The 19,428-nt window shown below is 42.8% G+C and overlaps 2 protein-coding genes across 4 annotated transcripts in view; one reads left to right on the top strand and one right to left on the bottom strand.

Annotated features, from left to right (window-relative positions):
- The window catches only part of RFTN1 (raftlin, lipid raft linker 1), a 215,004-nt gene extending 200,509 nt beyond the window's left edge, over positions 1–14,495 (top strand). The window contains exon 10 of the mRNA XM_036996293.2: positions 14,437–14,495. Within this exon, the coding sequence (XP_036852188.2) occupies positions 14,437–14,472 (36 nt within the window). The 3' untranslated portion in view covers positions 14,473–14,495. The remainder of the gene's footprint in view (positions 1–14,436) is intronic.
- OXNAD1 (oxidoreductase NAD binding domain containing 1) overlaps positions 13,325–19,428 on the bottom strand; it is a 32,871-nt gene continuing 26,767 nt past the window's right edge. For 2 of the 3 annotated variants that reach the window (XM_017653524.3, XM_017653525.3), the window contains 3 exons: positions 15,449–15,691; positions 14,550–14,658; positions 13,325–13,895 (listed from right to left, as the gene is read on the bottom strand). In XM_017653524.3, the coding sequence (XP_017509013.3) occupies positions 13,741–13,895; positions 14,550–14,658; positions 15,449–15,691 (507 nt within the window). In that variant the 3' untranslated portion in view covers positions 13,325–13,740. The other variant, XM_073222845.1, reaches the window with a different exon arrangement.

The following is a 19,428-nucleotide window of genomic DNA, read 5'->3' as shown; positions in this document are numbered from 1 at the left end:
CATCTGCAAATAGTCAAAGTTTAACTTCTTTACCAATCTGGATTCCTTGTATTTCTTTGTTTTGCCTAATTGCCATGGCTAAGACCTCCAGTACTATGTTGAATAACAGTGGGAAGAGTGGGCATCCCTGTCTTGTTCCCGATCTCAGAGGAAAAGCCTTCAGCTTCTCACTGTTCAGTATGATGTGGTGGATGATGTTGATGGATTTTCAAATGTTGTACCATCCTTGCATCCCTGGGATGAATCCCACATGGTCATGGTGTATGATCCTTTTGATATGCTGTTGAATTCTGTTTGCTAATATTTTATTGAGTATTTTTGCATCTATATTCATCAGGGATATTGGTCTGTAATTTTCTTTTTTGGTGGGGTCTTTGCCTGGTTTTGGTATTAGGGTGATGTTGGCTTCATAGAATGAGTTTGGGAGTATTCCCTCCTCTTCTATTTTTTGGAAAACTTTAAGGAGAATGGGTATTATGTCTTCTCTGTGTGTCTGATAAAATTCCGAGGTAAATCCGTCCGGCCCCGGGGTTTTGTTCTTGGGTAGTTTTTTGATTACCGTTTCAATTTCTTTGCTCGTAATTGGTTTGTTTAACTTTTATGTTTCTTCCTTGGTCAGTCTTGGCAGGTTGTATTTTTCTAGGACGTTTTCCATTTCTTCTAGGATTTCCAACTTGTTGGCATATAGGTTTTCATAGTAGTCTTTAAAAATTCTTTGTATTTCTGTGGAGTCTGTCGTGATTTTTTCCATTCTCATTTCTGATTCTGTTGATTTGTGTTGATTCTCTTTTTCTCTTAATAAGTTGGGCTAGAGGCTTATCTGTTTTGTTTATTTTCTCAAAGAACCAGCTCTTGGTTTCGTTAATTTTTGCTATTGTTTTATTCTTCTCAATTTTATTTCTTCTCTGATCTTTATTATGTCCCTCCTTCTGCTGACTTTAGGCCTCATTTGTTCTTCTTTTTCCAGTTTCGATAATTGCGATGTTAGACTATTCATTTGGGATTGTTCTTCCTTCTTCAAGTGTGCCTGGATCGCTATATACTTTCCTCTTAAGACTGCTTTCACTGCATCCCACAGAAGTTGGGGCTTTGTGTTGTTCTTGTCATTTGTTTCTATATATTCCTTGATGTCTATTTTGATTTGTTCATTGACCCATTGATTATTTAGAAGCATGTTGTTAAGCCTCCATGTGTTTGTGAGCATTTTTTTTTTCTTTGTAGAATTTATTTCTAGTTTTATACCTTTGTGGTCTGAAAACTTGGTTGGTAGAATTTCAATATTTTGGAATTTACTGAGGCTCTTTTTGTGAGCTAGTATGTGATCTATTCTGGAGAATGTTCCATGTGCACTTGAGAAGAATGTATATTCTGTTGCTTTTGGATGTAGAGTTCTATAGATGTCTGTTAGGTCCATCTGTTCTAGTGTGTTGTTCAGTGCCTCTGTGTCCTTACTTATTTTCTGCCCGGTGGATCTATCCTTTGGGGTGAGTGGTGTGTTGAAGTCTCCTAGAATGAATGCATTGCAGTCTGTTTCACTCTTTAGTTCTGTTAGTATTTGTTTCACATATGCTGGTGCTCCTGTGTTGGGTGCATATATATTTAGAATGGTTATATCCTCCTTTTGGACTGAGCCCTTTATCGTTATATAGTGTCCTCCTTTATCTCTTGTTACCTTCTTGTTTTGAAGTCTATTTTGTCTGATATTAGTACTGCAACCCCTGCTTTCTTCTCACTGTTGTTTGCCTGAAATATGTTTTTCCATCCCTTGACCTTTAGTCTGCATGTCTTTGGGTTTCAGGTGAGTTTCTTGTAAGCAGCATATAGATGGGTCTTGCTTTTTTATCCATTCTATTACTCTGTGTCTTTTGATTGGTGCATTAAGTCTATTTACATTTAGGGTGACTATTGAGAGGTATGTACTTATTGCCATTGCAGGATTTAAATTCGTGGTTACCAAAGGTTCAGGGTTAGCCTCTTTAGTATCTTACTGCCTAACTTAGCTCGCTTATTGAGCTGTTATATACACTGTTTGGAGATTCTTTTCTTCTCTCCCTTCTTATTCCTCCTCCTCCATTCTTCATATGTTGTGTGTTTTGTTCTGTGCTCTTTTTAGGAGTGCTCCCATGTAGAGCAGTCCCTGTAAGATGCCCTGTAGAGGTGGATTGTGGAAAGCAAATTCCCTCAGCTTTTGCTTGTCTGGGAATTGTTTAATCCCGCCATCATATTTAAATGATAGTCATGCTGGATACAGTATCCTTGGTTCAAGGCCGTTCTGTTTCATTGTATTAAATATATCATGCCATTCTCTTCTGGCCTGTAGGGTTTCTGTTGAGAAGTCTGATGGTAGCCTGATGGGTTTTCCTTTATAGGTGACCTTTTTCTTTCCAGCTGCCTTTAAAACTCTTTCCTTGTCCGTGATCCTTGCCATTTTAATTATTATGTGTCTTGGTGTTGTCCTCCTTGGATCCTTTCTGTTGGGTGTTCTGTGTATTTCTGTGGTCTATTCGATTATTTCCTTCCCCAGTGTGGGGAAGTTTTCAGCAATTATTTCTTAAATGACACTTTCTATCCCTTTTCCTCTCTCTTCTTCTTTTGGTACCCCTATAATACGGATATTGTTCCTTTTGGATTGGTCACATAGTTCTCTTAGTATTGTTTCGTTCCTGGAGATCCTTTTCTCTCTCTCTATGTCAGCTTCTATACGTTCCTGTTCTCTGGTTTCTATTCCTTCAATGGCCTCTTGCAGCTTATCCATTCTGCTTATAAATCCTTCCAGGGTTTGTTTCATTTCTGTAATCTCCTTCCTGGCATCTGTGATCGTCCTCCAGACTTAATCCCATTGCTCTTGCATTTTTCTCTGCATCTCCATCAGCATGTTCATGATTTTTATTTTGAATTCTTTTTCAGGAAGACTGGTTAGGTCTGTCTCCTTCTCAGGTGTTGACTCTGTGATCTTTGTCTGCCTGTAGTTTTGCCTTTTCATGGTGATAGAGATAGTTTGCAGAGCTGGTACAAGTGACATCTGGAAGAGCTTTCCTTCTTGTTGGTTTGTGGCCTTCCTCTCCTGGGATAATAGCGACCTGTAGTGGCTTGTGCTGGGCAGCTGTGCACAGACAGGGCTTCTGCTTCCTGCCCGGCTGCTATGGAGTTTATCTCCGCTGTTGCTGTGGGAGTGGCCTGGCTCAGGCTGCTGCTCCAAAATGGTGGGGCCCTGTTGGAGGGGGAGCGGCCGGGAGGCTATTTCTCTCCGTAAGGGGCCTCTGTGCTCCCTGCTGCCCAGGGGGTTAGAGTGCCCAGAGATCCCCAGATTCCCTGCCTCTGGACTAAGTGTCCTGCCCTGCCTCTTTAAGACTTCCAAAAAGCACTCTCCAAACCAAAACAACAACAGCAACAAAAAAAATTAAATTAAATTAAATTAAATTAAATAAATAATTTTTTTAAAAAAGAAAAAAGCACGGTTTTCTTTGTCCTCAGGTGCCGGTCTCAGGCACCCGCTCACCAGTCTTGCTTCCCTGTTTCCCTAGTATTGGGGTCCCTGTCCCTGTAAGACTTCCAAAAAGCACTTGCAAAAAAAAAAAAAGAGGAAAAAAAACCCGAAAAAAACAATGGCCACTCCCATTTCTTTGTTCTCCAGCATCGGCCTCAGGCACCCGCTCACTGGTCCTGCCACCCTGTTTCCCTAGTATCCAGGACCCCACGCATGCACTGTGTCTGCGCTCTGGTCTGGAATCCTTGGGCTGGGTGTGTAGCAGTCCTGGGCTCCCTCCCCCTCCCGCTCTGACTCCTCTCCTCCCGCCGGGAGCTGGGCAGAGGAGTGCTCGGGTCCCGCCGGGCCGGGGCTTGTATCTTACCCCCTTCACGAGGCGCTGGGTTCTGTCAGGTGTGTATGTGGTCTGGATGTTGTCCTGTGTCCTCTGGTCTCTATTTTAGGAAGAGTTGTCTTTGTTATATTTTCATAGATATATGTGGTTTTGGGAGGAGATTTCTGCTGCTCTACTCATGCTGCCATCTTGGCTCTGCCTCTCTGATTTTTTTTTTATTAAGGTACAATAGACATAAACTCTTATGAAGGTTTCACATGAAAGAATAATGTGGTTACTACATTTACGCATATTATCAAGTCCCCACCCATACCCCACTGCAGTCACTGTCCATCAGTGCAGCAAGATGCCAGAGATTCACTATGTCCCTTCTCTGTGCTACACTGTTATCCCTGTGATCCCCCACACCATGTGTACTAAACATAATACCCCTCAATCCCCTTCTCCCTCCCTCCCCACCTGCCCTCCCATATCCCTCCCCTTTCGTAACCACTAGTCCTTTCTTGGAGTCTCTGAGTCTGCTGCCATTTTGTTCCTTCAGTTTTGCTTCATTGTTATAGTCCACAAATGAGGGAAATCATTTGGCATTTATCTTTCTCTGCCTGGCTAATTTCACTGAGCATAATGTCCTCCAGCTCCATCCATGTTGCTGCAAATGGTAGGATTTGCTTATTTCGTATGGCTGAATAGTATTCCATTGTGTATATGTACCACATCTTCCTTATCCATTTATCTACTGATGGACACTTAGGTTGTTTCCATATCTTGGCTACTGTAAAAAGTGCTGCAAGAAACATAGAGGTGCATATGTCTTTTTGAATCTGAGAAGTTGTATTCTTTGGGTAAATTCCAAGGAGTGGGATCCCCGGGTCAAATGGTATTTCTATTTTAAGCATTTTGAGGAACCTCCATACTGCTTTCCACAGTGGTTGAACTAGCTTACATTCCCACCAGGAGTGTAGGAGGGTTCCCCTTTCTCCACATCCTCCCCAGCATTTGTTGTTCTTAGTTTTTTCGATGCTGGCCATCCTTACTGGTGTGAGGTGATATCTCATTGTGGTTTTAATTTGCATTTCCCTGATGATTAGTGATGTGGAGCATCTTTTCATGTGTCTGTTGGCCATCTGAATTTCTTCTTTGAAGAACTGTCTCTTCATATCCTCTGCCCATTTGTTAATCAGGTTATTTGATTTTGGGGTGTTGAGGCGTGTAAGTTCTTTATATATTTTGGATGTTAACCCCTTGTCAGACATGTCATTTACAAATATATTCTCCCATACTGTAAGATACCTTTTTGTTCAGTTGATGGTGTCCTTTGCTGTACAGAAACTTTTTAGTTTGATGTAGTCCCATGAGTTCATTTTTGCTTTCGTTCCCCTTTCTCAAGGAGATGCATTCAGGAAGAAGTTGCTCATGCTTATATTCAGGAGATGTTTGCCTATGTTGTAAGAGTTGTATGACTGACATTCAAGTCTTTAATCCATTTCGAGTTTACTTTTGTATATGGGGTTAAACAATAATCCAGTTTCATTCTCTTGCATGTAGCTGTCCAGTTTTGCCAACAACACCTGTTCAAGAGGCTGTCATTTCCCCATTGTATGTCCATGACTCCTTTATCATATATTAATTGACCATATATGCTTGGGTTTATATCTGGACTCTCTAGTCTGTTCCATTGGTCTATGGGTCTGTTCTTGTGCCAGTACCAAATTGTCTTGATTACTGAGACTTTGTAGTAGAGCTTGAAGGTGGGGAGTGTAATTCCCCCTGCTTTATTCTCCTTTCTCAGGACTGCTTTGGCTATTTGGGGTCTTTTGTGGTTCCATATGAATTTTAGGATGATTTTCTCTAGTTTGTTGAAGAGTGCTGTTGGTATTTTGATAGGAATTGCATTGAACCTATAGATTGCTTTAGGCAGGATGGCCATTTTGACAATATTAATTCTTCCTATCCATGAGCATGGGATGTGTTTCCATTTATTGGTATCTTCTTTAATTTCTCTCATGAGTGCCCAGAGCAATTTTCATTCTTACAGGCATGGCTGTCAACTGTGGGGACTGGGACTTAGAAATGGGGTAAAGGGACTCACTGAATCCAGAGGTAGTTTCAAAACATGGTCCCACATTGAGTAGAGAAAGTTTTTCACCCAATAACTCGGCAGTAAAATGTACACGTCTGAGTTTAGATGTGTTGCTCGCTAGTCATCAAGTTCAGTATGGCTTTGGATTTGACTCTAAATAACATAAAGGTTAAATGGTGTTCAGAAATATATTTCACTTACAGAGCATTAAAATGCTGCTTGTCAAGGACTTCCACGCTTGTGAACCTTCAGTCTGGGTACCTCGTACCTTGATTCTTCCATTAAATAAGAAAATCATCTTGGCAGGAAGGACAACCCGTGAGCTCGCCAGTTTCTGGAGCCACAAAATGTTTAAGTCACTACCTACCTAAGCCTCTTCCTTATCATGAAGCTGGGGAATCATCAGTCCAGCCCATCTCCGTCCAGTCCTCCTGAAGCCCCAGCAGGCAAATGTTGTCAGTTTTTTTATTGATGGTGAATCTACCATTTCTCTGAAGCCCCAGCTCTAGCATTTAATTGTCACCTCTCATCAGAGGGCCAACCTCAACTCCCCTGGGTCCCTATGGCCTGTTTTTCCCAGCATAAAACTGTAAAATGGTCAAGCTGAAAGGGATTTTCAGGTGCACAGTCCTATGCACCTGACAAATGAGGAGAGGTGGTTGAGCCCCACAGGCCAGATAAGAACAGGGACGGCTTAGTCTCTGGACGCCTGGTGCCACGCCCGCCCCAACACCCCACGTGGGCAGCCAGACTGCCTCTCATGCTCTTCCTCTTCCCTCTGGAAACTACTGCCCCTGAGAACAGTAAGAACCTCATGAACTGAAATGCTCTGGCAATGGGGTGTTCTGGTCAGTTAGGTCCCTCTGAAAAAAAGGAGGCTCCCTCCCCGCTTTAGTGGCAGGGAAGACTTTGGAGCAAGCCAAAAGCTGAGGCTGTGGGGGGAAAGTCCTCCAAGCCAGGCAGAAGGAGACCAACCCTGTCCTGCAGGCCTGGCTTTGTGGGCCTGGGCACGTCCTCTGAGCTCTCCATCTCACTTCCCTTAGGGGTGGGTGGGGTGGCAGCACTCACCCTGCTACTCCACACAGCTGCTGTGGTAATTTAAGGAGCAAACCAGCTGCTTGTCAAATGCCAAGCACTTACCTAGTGCTCGACTAAGAGCTTCAGCCCAAACCTGGACCACCGCTGCATCCAGGGTAACCCAGACTCACTACTTCCCATCACTCTTCCTGCACACCTTAATCTGTGAGAAGTGAAGTTATATCACTAACGTGACATCTACTTGTGTTTAACCTGGAGATGAGAAAAAAAGAAGGCAGAAAATACAGAATGTACTAAAAAGCTAGAGCAATTAAAACAATGTGATATCAGAGTAGGAACAAATAGGTAGACCTACAGAACAGAATAGAGTCTAGGGAAAAAAATCCATCTGTAGTTGAGAACTTAGTATGTGGTAAAAAAGGCATTTCAAGTAATTGGGGAAAGTGTGGAATATTTGATAAACAGTACTGGGCCACTGGAGAGCCATACGCACAAAGTCAGATCCCATCCCACATTAAGCCTAAAAATTGATTCCCAATGGATAAAAGGCTTACAAAAGCATCAAAAGAAAATATAAACTCCAAGGGGAAAGACTGACATATTTGATTACATATAAATTTAAAACTCAGGTATAAGTTATAAAAGAAAGAATTTATGGGCAAGTAACAGACTGGGAAAAAATATTTGCAATATATGTAACAGAAAAAGGATTAGCAATTATTTTATAAAGAGCTACAAATCAGTAAGCCATGGTCATAAAATGTGAACACACCATTCTCAGAAGAAGAGAAATGGTTAAAACAGTTTAGGAAAACTAGGGAGCAATCAGGAAATAATTTTTTTTTTAAATCATCTTTCATCCAATTGAGTAGGAAAAACAGTTTAAGGACTTAGAATATCTAGTGTTGCCAGAATGTAGGGAAATGCGTACATTCATACTTTATTAGACTATAAATCAATTAGGCATTTTATAGGGTAATATGACAATAGCAAATTTTCATCCAGAAATGACAATTCTAATAATTCTACAGAAATATGTACACAAGTTATACAAACAAGTTTGTTTACTGCAATACTGTTTGTAACAGCCCCAAACTGGGAACAATTTAAATGTCCATCAGAGAGATGGTTAAGTACATTACAGCATATGTCCATAATTTAGTGTGTTAAAGATGAAATCCACAAGCACACATATCTGTATATGTACACATGGTCAATACATTTAAATGTCTACCATGATACCTAGCAAGCTCTTTACACAGAACTCACCCTCAGCAAGGAAGAGGGTTGGGCAGAAGAGAACTTCAGCATTTTAGTGAACACACTTTTATATTATTTAATTTTCCTGTGTTCATACTTGTCAGCGAACTAGAAAAAAGCAAAGAAATACACAAAATCTTCACACGTTCAAGCACAGCAAAGGCCGAGGAGAAGAGATGGAGGAGAGCAGGTCAGCTGACAGGCCCTCCGGGATTTCAGGAACCCAGAACAGACTACGTCAAGGTGGCTGCTGCACGAGGAGTCTGGACTCCTGGGCATGGACACTTTCAAATGCATGCCTTGATGTATCTGATGGTGGGTTTTAGGTATCTTCATAGGTCATCACCATGCTCACTGGGTGTGCACGTATTAGGAAGGAGTAGTATTACAGGCAAGATATCTCACCATTTCTCTAAGATGAGAACAGTATACTTTGAGTTTCATTTAAAATAAAATGAAATAACAGCTCTCAGGTTAAATTATCAGCATAAGATCATCTGCAATACCCAGGAATAAAGGAAATTGGTTTTCCATTTAGAAGGGAAAAAAAAATCTCAGGCAGAGGCCCATCATACCAGATGCCCTTTGACCATCGCTGCATGCAGGCCACCTCACTGCTTGCGTGTGAGCATGTACAATACTTGCAGCCATGCATCCTGTAATAACAATTCTCCCAGCACTGTTTCCAGAGCATGGGTATGACCTTCCACACACACCCTCCCACCCGCGCCCATGGATACCATCACCTCAGTGATTCACCCACTCACTACCTCCTATAGTTTCTCTTTCAACCAGTGGTAGTTGTTAGAAAAAATTATTCCCAAAGTGTTTCCAGTTTCAATCATAGAAAATGGCCTCCCAAAGTATATAACTTACTCAAGAGATCCTTTGTGTTATGCTTTCCTATCTACAATTTCAGGCACAGTGACCGTACATACTAGATGCTCAGTAAATAACAAAGAACTACTTTATTAGCCTCTAGAAAAGTTGTCACCTCCCCAACTTGAGTCCCACTGAATGATTCTCAGTTTTTCATATCATCAGGCTGTTATTTAGCATCTTAAAAAAACTAACAGTGGTTTGGTTAACAGAACTGTAACAACTTCACTATTGTTGATTTTTTAGTTTTGATAAACTTACCATGGTTATGTGAGATACTGACATTCAGAGAAGCTGGGCAGAGGGTATATGGGAACCCTGTACTATCTTTGCAGCTGTTCTATAAATCAAAAATTACTTCAAAATAAATTCTTATTTTAAATAACTTTTAATGAAACAATTTTAAATGACTGGATCACTGTCTAACCCCATACACAAAAGTAAATTCGAAATGGATCAAAGACTTGAATGTAAGTCATGAAACCATAAAACTCTTAGAAAAAAACATAGGCAAAAATCTCTTAGACATAAACATGAGTGACCTCTTCTTGAACATATCTCCCCGGGCAAGGAAAACAACAGCAAAAATGAACAAATGGGACTATATCAAGCTGAAAAGCTTCTGTACAGCAAAGGACACCATCAATAGAACAAAAAGGTACCCTACAGTATGGGAGAATATATTCAAAAATGACAGATCCAATAAAGGGTTGACATCCAAAATATATAAAGAGCTCACACACCTCAACAAACAAAAAGCAAATAATCCAATTAAAAAATGGGCAGGGGAGCTGAATAGACAGTTCTCTAAAGAAGAAATTCAGATGGCCAACAGACACATGAAAAGATGCTCCACATCGCTTGTCATCAGAGAAATGCAAATTAAAACCACAATGAGGTATCATCTCACACCAGTAAGGATGGCTACCATCCAAAAGACAAACAACAACAAATGTTGGCGAGGTTGTGGAGAAAGGGGAACCCTCCTTCACTGCTGGTGGGAATGTAAATTAGTTCAACCCTTATGGAAAGCAGTATGGAGGTTCCTCAAAATGCTCAAAATAGAAATACCATTTGACCCAGAAATTCCACTTCTAGGAATTTACACTAAGAATGCAACACTCCAGTTTGAAAAAGATAGAGGCACCCCTATGTTTATCGCACTATTTACAATAGCCAAGATATGGAAGCAACCTAAATGTCCATCAGTAGATGATTAGATAAAGAATATGTGGTACATATACACAATGGAATATTACGCAGCCATAAGAAGAAAACAAATCCTACCATTTGCAACAACATGGATGGAGCTAGAGGGTATTATGCTCAGTGAAATAAGCCAGGCGGAAAAAGACAAGTACCAAATGATCTCACTCATATATGGAGTATAAGAACAAAAGAAAACTGAAGGAACAAAACAGCAGCAGAAGCACAGAACCCAAGAATGGACTAATAGTTACCAAAGGGAAAGGGACTGGGGAGGACGGGTGGGAAGGGAGGGATAAGGGCAGGAAGAAAAGAAAGGGGGCATTACGATTCGCATGTATAGTGTTGGGGGGGCACGGGGAGGGCTGTGCAACACAGAGAAGACAAGTAGTGATTCTACAGCATCTTACTATGTTGATGGACAGTGACTGTGAACGGGGATGGGGGGACTTGTTGAAGGGTGGAGCCTAGTAAACATAATGTCCTTCATGTAATTGTAGATTAATGATACCAAAATAAATAAAAATAAAAATAAAAAATAAATTTTAAAAAAAAGCAATTTTAAATGAGTTTAAAAAATGAAGTTCTCTTGACCCCACTTCCCTGTACAGCTTCTATCCTTTTTCCTTCCCTTTATGGTACAATTCTCTGAAACTATTATCCACACCCACTCATTCTGAAGTCTTCCCTCCCAGCTGTTCCTAAACCTGGCCCAGTGTTCCCACTCTTAACATCCACCTTGCCAAGCTCCCCAGTGACCTTCCAGGCGTTCCATCAGTGGCTGCTCACCAGAACTCGCCTTCCCTGTCATTATCAGCAGCAGGACACAGCATCTGATCCATCTTCCAGTGAGCACCAGAGTCAGATGAACACAACGCCAGCAGTCAGACGAACACATACATCAGCTTAGTCTACCTTGAGTAGAACGTGAAAGGGTTTCATGTCGTAAGAAGAAACATATTTACACAAACTTAAAGAGCCAGAAGGATCCTGAAGAATTACAGCCCTGGGCAGGCCCTTTCATCCATATCAGAAATATTTATTGAGTGTCTATTATGTGCCAAGCACAAAACTGAACAAGACAACTTACATGTTAGTGGAAGCTACCTAGCCTCTTGAAATCCTTTCTGAATAGGACAAGGGATGGCAAATCACACACTCATGCAGTTCTCTGCCAAGCACTTGATTATCACCACATCCACTCCCACAACAGCCCTAGGAAGAAGGTAGTAGTATCATCTCTATTTTACATGCAGGTGAAAGTGTCTGCACATGTGTGTGTAACTGCAAACTGAGGCATAAGGTAGTTACGTGACTTGCTCCAGGTCACCGGCCTAGTAAGGGGCATGGCTGAGATCTGACCACAAGCAGTCTAGCTCAAGGGCTCTGCAGTCTACATTCTTAGCCACCACACTATCCATTCTAAGCCACCCTGACTGGAGTTAGCTCACTTGGAGCACCAAAAAGATCCCAACTGGCCTAGCAAGCAAAGGCAACACGGCATTCTTAGCCTGCAGACTAAAATACTGTTCAGTGCTCAGCCCAAGAAATGACAGAGCTGAGAGGAACCACAGTGCAGGTCACCACCCGGCCCAACAGTGAGCCCCGGGCAGGGCGGCCGGCCGAACTGGGATCTGCAGGACAGGCAGTCCTTGCTCTGCAACAGCAGCACACAAGCCGTGGGTGGGTGGGCAGGCAGCAGGCAGCACCCTCGCTCCCACCCCAGACTGTCCTGATGCTCACCCTGCCCCTCCACTCCCAGCACAGAAGAGCCCGTGGTGGCCACTGCCCCACCTGTGTCTCCTCCTCTGCCAGCTGCCTCGGCCAGTTGGCAGAAAAGCCCGCTGCTCCCACATGCCTGAATCTCATTGTGCTCCATCTCCTGTGCCCCAAGCACTCAGCCCTCCAGCCCCGCCTCAGCCTGGACATTCTGGGACCAGCTGACGAGCCAGAGCTCCTTACACAGCGGCCAGAGATGCTCATTCCCTTCACTTCTGAAATGCTGGTGATCACTGCCTCAACTGGACTTTGATATTCCCATCAGGTCACTGGCACCGCTTCCTTCCCGCTCAATTCAAATCCAGGATGAAAACAGTTGACAAATGATCTCTGCTTAAAACTTGACAAAATTCAGATCACAGCAGAGGCTAGAATGGTGATGCTAACCATGGTTGGGCCCTAAATCAATGATGTATTTAAGTCTTGACGTCCCCGCAGGGCCCACGGCCATGGAGGTGGGAAGAGCAGCCTGTCCCCTCTCACCAGCTCAAGAAGGGGGCCGCAGCTGGAGCTCCTGCATGCCCACTCGGCGGGGTTCTTCGCAGCCCCCCTTCAGCCTCACAGCTCTCCAGCCCAGCAGCGTGGGCCCGAGACTGCTTCACCTCTAGAGAGGACTGCCGAGCCCTAGCCCATGACTTTTACATTTATGAAATTCTAAACAAAGGTGCAAACTGCAGTCTGCTTTCTGGCAGTTTTCCCAGCACAGCCTTGGGATGAGGTTCCGTTCTCTATCCCTGCCTACCAACCCCGAGCTCAGCAAGGACAACACCAGCTGCTTTCTGTCAGTCACTCAACAAGTCCATGCTGAGGGACTGCGGGTCCCGGGAAGAGGCCTGGCAAGGCCATGCAATGAGAGGCGGCCAAGCAGCATTTGGAAATGGCTCCGTACCCCTAATCAACCCTAAGCACACTTCCACAGCTGGCCAGGCCAGCCACTGAAGGCAGACCCAGCATGGAACACAGCAGTCACCCTGCCTTTGTTCCAAACAAGAAGCTGCCCCCTGCTTGCAGCGTGAAGGCAGGCAGCCAAGACACAATACAGGGAGGGTTTCACCTGAAAAGAAACTAACAATTAGTCAGGATACATACTCAGGATACTCGTTAACATTAAGCAAATACACTGGATATTCAATTCCCTAAGGCAGTAGTTCTACCAATTTATTTCTAAACCCAACTTTGACGGTCTGAAGAAGCAAGGCAGCAAACCACAGTGAGGTAAACCAAGACATTAAAGAAAGAATTTTCAAAGAAAAATTAAGAATATATTTAAATTATAAATTTATTGAACATAAGACATAAAGGTTGTCAAATAATTTAAAGATGGCCAACATTTCACAAACAAAACCACATTTTCATATGATTAAATATAAGTACATGTCCTTTTTCTCCCTAAGGGGAAAGAAAATCTGTATTGTAAATTCAAGGTACATCAGGAGATAATCAGTTATTAATAAAAAACATACTAAAAAATAGTTTTATCAATGAGGTCTTTGCAAAAAGTTTATCATTTAAGTCTGTCCACTGGCTTTTCTTTTCTTCCCTAGCTGGTCACTTGGTTCACAGCCTTAAAAGGTAAGGATGGGCAGAAGTGAATTCACCTTGCCACAAATAACAAACGTGGTATCTGCTCTGTCCAGAGCAGACCTCACAGCCTTCTTTTCCACCTTCACTCACTTCCTACCACCACTTCTCAAAGCAAATGTGCTCTTTGGGAACATGGCTGCTTTCCAGTTGTTTGGAGAAAAAGTCCGTCATTGGAGGTGGGCCACAAATATAGAACAGAGTCTCTTCTGAAATATGATCTCTTACCTCCTTCTCTGTTATTCTTCCTTCTAACAAAAAACAGAACAAACACCAAACTAAGCAAGTATGTACAGAAACGAGGAAGGACCCGCCACAATCAGCAGCAGTGTTTATTTCCAGGCACGCAGGCTCAGAGGCGAGTCTCTAGTCAGTGCTCCTGGGGGCATCTGGGGCCAGACCCCAGCAGACTGCCTCTCCAGGTCTCCTAAACTTAGGTGAGGCCAAGTGGGATGTTAATCAGCGTGCACTCTCCAGACGGGCCGCTCAGCTTACTGATCTCTGGTAGAGATTCAAAACTGCCTTCACCAAAGTAAATAAACTATGATGTGAAAAATCCGTCCAAGCAGGGGAAACCACGAGTAATTTAAATTACCATTAATGGCAAATGGAATCGATTCAGTCAAAGCTGGAACATAAATTCTTTGTATGCTTACTACAGTGATGATGCAAGGTCCCCTAAAAAAATGTGGAAAATAAATTTTTAATGTGGGAAGCAGGAAACCTGTATGTAAATAAATCCAACTATGTCTCTCCTTATTTTCACATGATGAATCATTTCTCATTCCCCAGGTAATGACATTCCCAACCAGCAACTCCCAACAATAAAGCATCTACAGTCAACCAACCAGCAGGTCAAGAAAATGACTGTGTGGAGATAGTCAAAATATCTCTAGGGAACTCACCTGTGATGTACGGCTTGAGCTCTGCACTGATTTGTGTAGTCTGTTTTGTAACATGCAAACTGCATGCAATCTTCTCAGGAAATTCATTTACTAAATCGAGGATATTTTTCTGGAATGTCAAACATATTTGGTCACACTACAATTTTAAAAAATCAGAACAGATGTGCACAACCACTGGCGCTGAACCTCAACTCCCATTCTGCACACGTCTGCTGCTCCTTCTTTCTACTTAGCGGGATATTGTTTGCAGCCTAGCAGGCCAGAGCATTCAAAGTACAGAGGGCTATTTGGCTTTAATTGAAATCTGAATATGCTAACAAGCATATTACTAACTCTCTGGGAGCTTTTTCTTTTTCCTTTTTCTCAAGCATTGGCAATTAAGCAGCAGTTTCACTGACCACAGTGTGTCTTTTAACTGTTTCTGTGCTTTTGTTCAACGCTGCAGCTGCAAAGCAATCCAGTGTGAAAGGCTTCTCCTGTCAAATGTACTTAGTCTCAACAGATGCAACTGATGGGGTTTCATTCACCCAGCTGGGCCCACACTTTACGTGTCCCCTACTCCTGCAACACAAGCCCACTTGTAGGTCTCTGGACCCAGCTCTAGGTCTTCCAACTCTATGGCCTCTCAGGCCATGGTGACTTTCATGGTCACCCACGTCCAGATCCAGGCCCACGAGACCCGCCCCACCGTGTCAGGTCACTGCAGCCTCCTCAGAGCTGCCTCACTGTGCTGGGTAACCCATGGTGGCAGGCTTTGATATGTATGCACGTGAGCAGTAAGACTGGTCAAGCCTTTCATTTGAATGGCTGCAGAGAGGGGAGAACTGAGGCAAGTTCCAGGACCAGAGCATGATCCAAGTTTGCTCACAGCAAGCTTGCAACAGACACGTCTCCCTTACCTGAAACAGGAGCTCGCTGGTGTTTTTTGCACTGTAGAACAGCTTTGTTGTTCCCATCTCATATCCACTTCCTTTGTTTTCCCGTTCTCTGTGGAGATCCACAGAGTGCCGCAGGATGGAAAGCAGAGGGTTAATTCCAACTCCTCCTGCAATCAACACGAGATTTCTAGAGGCATCTTCAGGCTGAGGGTCAAAGAAGAAGTCTCCACCCACTCTCACGGCCACTTCAGAGTCCAGTGTGCACTAAGGCAGGACAGAAAAGATCCTCCTTTAGTCCTGTGTAGCTCAGGTCCTAACCCAGATGTTCCTCTTTAATAAAGTCAATTGCATCTACCTCCTGCATTTTTATCAGTGTTTAGGACTGTTTTTACACCTTGCACTCCATTTTCCCAGGGCCCTGTGAACTGATTCCATCTGTCTGTCACACACGCCATTTGCCACTCGGCCTCTGTGATCCACACTACATAGCCACTCCACTACTGAGAAAAGGAGATGAGCTTCAGGAATTATGCCATTTGTTAACTTCTTAGGCGATGAATGGGGTTGCAAAGAGGCCCTGGACTCAGGGGACAGCTCTGAAATAGTTTTCTTTCCTGAGGTTGTTCCTGTGCTCTGATCAAAGCCATGGAGCAGAGAGTACCACAGTGCAGAAATCAGGGCTTTCTTTGCATGTCTTACTCAGAGGGCCAGTTTTGCAGCACACCATTTATCTACAACACAGGACTGCCCCACAGACTTCTGGAGGATCAAGGGATGTACACATAGGCGAAAACCAGTTTGTGATGATCTGAGACTAGACCCTAACTCATTTTACAAAAAGAGTCAGTGTTTTTCCCACAGGTCTAACATAGTCTGAATTTTCCCGCATGTAACCACTGTGTAGACTGTACTTTGTGTTCAGAACATTACCAAGCATGTTTACCCCAGGTGATAACATACAGGTGTGGTCCTCTGTCACGCACGATGACCTGCACCACCAGCCCCGGGACAGTGCACTCACGGTGACTACAGGTCAAGGACCAGCCAGGTGACTCCTCCACCTTACCTTCTAATTTAGAAATGCCACCTGCTTATACCAAGGTAACACACAGCCTTTGGTTATGAATCATTTTCTTTTCCTTTCATTTCTCCTTTCCATTATACTTAGAGAATTACGTCATTTCATTTTTTTATGTGTTGATTACATTAACTTTGAATTTCATTTGAGGACAGTTTTCTAAAGGGGGCACTGGATCTGACAGGGTTGAGAACCCGTAGTATGGCAAAAAACACACTGATCTAGTCATAACAATGAATTTTAATCACAGCCTCTATGAAATACAGCAAGTTGCTTCACTATAGCATCTGGAAAATGGGAACCAGCATGTGCCCTGCTCATCCCCCAGAGCCTTGGGCACCGCCCAGCCCCCCAAGGGCTCCCTGCTGGCGCTGAGCTCTGTGTAAGAGGGATTTTGGTCACAGTGGCTACCATGAATGAAAACAGCCCTGGGGGTGCCTGCTTTCTTCTTCCCTGTCACTAAAACACTAGAAGTAAGGACATTTCTTTTAGGAGTACAGGTTTGCCATTACACATTCCTGACATAAAGCACCCAAGTGAAGGCCCTCCTAAGGAGTAATAATGTATCAGGTGCTTTTTGAGGAGCAAACCCTTAGCATTCACACGCTGGCACCTTGCACAGCAGCTAAGCTGTAAATACTTTTTGACATGAATTTAATTCGGGGCTCTGCAACTTAAAGAAGAGTTACTCTCAGAGAAAATCTAAGGAAAAATTGAAAATTATTTGAATTCACAAAACAGGTCCTTCTTGGTAAGGAACTGTTAAATGAATGGAACTCCTTTCTCTGAGGAAGAACAAGAACTGAATATTTTAAATATGTAGGAATTTTTATATGAAGGATAAGTGGGTTTTCATTTTCAACAAAAGAACTGAGCACCATGGAAGCACTCTTAGGAGTAACTAAAATCTAGGAATCACTACACTGGCTACCAAAGGGCTTTGAAATACTCCTCAAGTCTGGAAAAAACCATCTATGTTTGAGAGGCTCTGCCTAATGACAACAATGGATTTCACCTCCACACACTCCCTGCCCATCTTGCCTGCCTGTACACGTCTAAGATCTCTAAGAACCCACAAGGAAAAGAGGCTAAGACATGAGGCAGAATCACGTCCAGTGGTCATCTTCAGCACACTTAGTAATGACAACAAAGGCTTACTGTTAAGGTTACTGTTTTTTCAGAAACCAGAGTATTTTCAACCTTCAAGTTGGTAAGAAAATGTGCCCCACGAGAAGCTAATACTTAAGACTGTCATCTCTTTAGTGAACAAATAAATATTCAACAGACCTATCTTCTAATTTGCCAGCATATGCAAAGACTAAAAAGCCATCTTTGTCTTTTGTTGATCAATAAAAACTGCCAAGGTAGCATGAACACAATATTTATACTGTACAGCATAAAATGGAAGCAAGTGAAAGGACATTACCTTCAATTACATGGCAATGTATCTAATTTGAGTATAGATTTCCTACTTTTGAAATAAATAACTTTTCTGCAGCAACTGGAGCCCAGCAAACAATGGCTGTCTAGAATAGAACCTTTTCCCTGCCAGGAGCTTGAGCCAAAGCAGATAAAATAAAGGAAGACATTTATGGCACTTTATCCCACAGCCCAAGAGAGCAGCCTGCTGCCACCCAGACACTCACATGCCCCTATTGTCCACTCTGATAGCTTAATAAGGCAAATCCTCAGGAGGAAAATAGCCACCTGAGACTGGTTCCAAGAACGATCTGACTTCATAAAGGCTGTATGCAACTCCCACTGGGCAGAGTGGAGCAGCACCACAATTAGGATGTGCATTCAAGCAATGCCACTTGGTGATTTTCTACAGCCTATAAGAATAGGTTCCTCCACTGAAATGCCAATGAGGCATGCAACCAAGCAGGGAGCTGTGGACCAGGACCAGATCATGTCACGTGGGAGCTAACAACCGGAGGGGCCTCACGGCACTTGGAGTCAGGATGGCTAAGCTCATTCTAACTGAGCATGGGGTGCACAGACACCTTGGTGGGCTAGCCCCCTCCCACCCCCAGCATATTTTACAGACTCAGGAGACAGCCTTGAGACACTAATGGGTAGAAAATCCAAAGAGAATATAAAAAGAAATGAGGCAGCTGAGGCCACACTGAAGGAAGGGCTCTGAAGGTCAAAGTGTAAAAATATGACAGGATACATTTACAACAGAGATGCTGAGAGAAGCAGCTGGAGGTTATTCTGAACAGACACAACATGTAAACAAATTGTAGGAATAATAATTTTTATGCCCTTATAGATTAAAAACAGCTTTTTTACATTATCTTACAGTATAACTTTTTTGGTATGAATTTTAACACATACATAGATCTGTGTTACTACCAGCAAAATCTCCCTTTATGTTCACATCCTTCCCCTAACCCATTAACCACTGATCTGTTTTCTATCACTGTATTTTTGTCTCCCAGAATATGACATAATGGGATTACAGAGTAAATAACCTTTGAGACTGGCTTTTTTCACTAAACATGCTGCCTCTAATGGTCACCCAAGTTGTTGTGTGAATCAACAGTTCCTCCGTTTTTATAGCTGAGTAACAGTGCGCTGCATGAATGTATCACAGTGCTTATTCATTCACTGGCTGAGGGACATTTGGGTTGTGTCCAGTTTTTGATAATTATGAATAGAACCATTATAAGCATTCATGTGCAGGTTTTTCTATGAACAGAGCTTTCATTTCTCTAGGATAAATATCCAAGATTGGTATTGCTGGATCTTATGGTTAAGTGTATATCTAATTCCATATGGAAGTACCAAAATGTTTTCCAGAATGGCTGTAGCATCCTGCATTCTTTCTAACAATATAAGCAATATGACAGAGTTCCAGCTGCTCCATATCCTTGTCAGCACTTGGTATTGTCCATACTTTTAATTTTAGTCATTCTAACAG

Source organism: Manis javanica, chromosome 15 (genome assembly GCF_040802235.1).
Source record: "Manis javanica isolate MJ-LG chromosome 15, MJ_LKY, whole genome shotgun sequence".
NCBI classification, from domain to species: Eukaryota; Metazoa; Chordata; class Mammalia; order Pholidota; family Manidae; genus Manis; species Manis javanica.
Note: the sequence above shows the minus strand (reverse complement) of the source record. Positions and strands in the feature narration are given on the sequence as shown.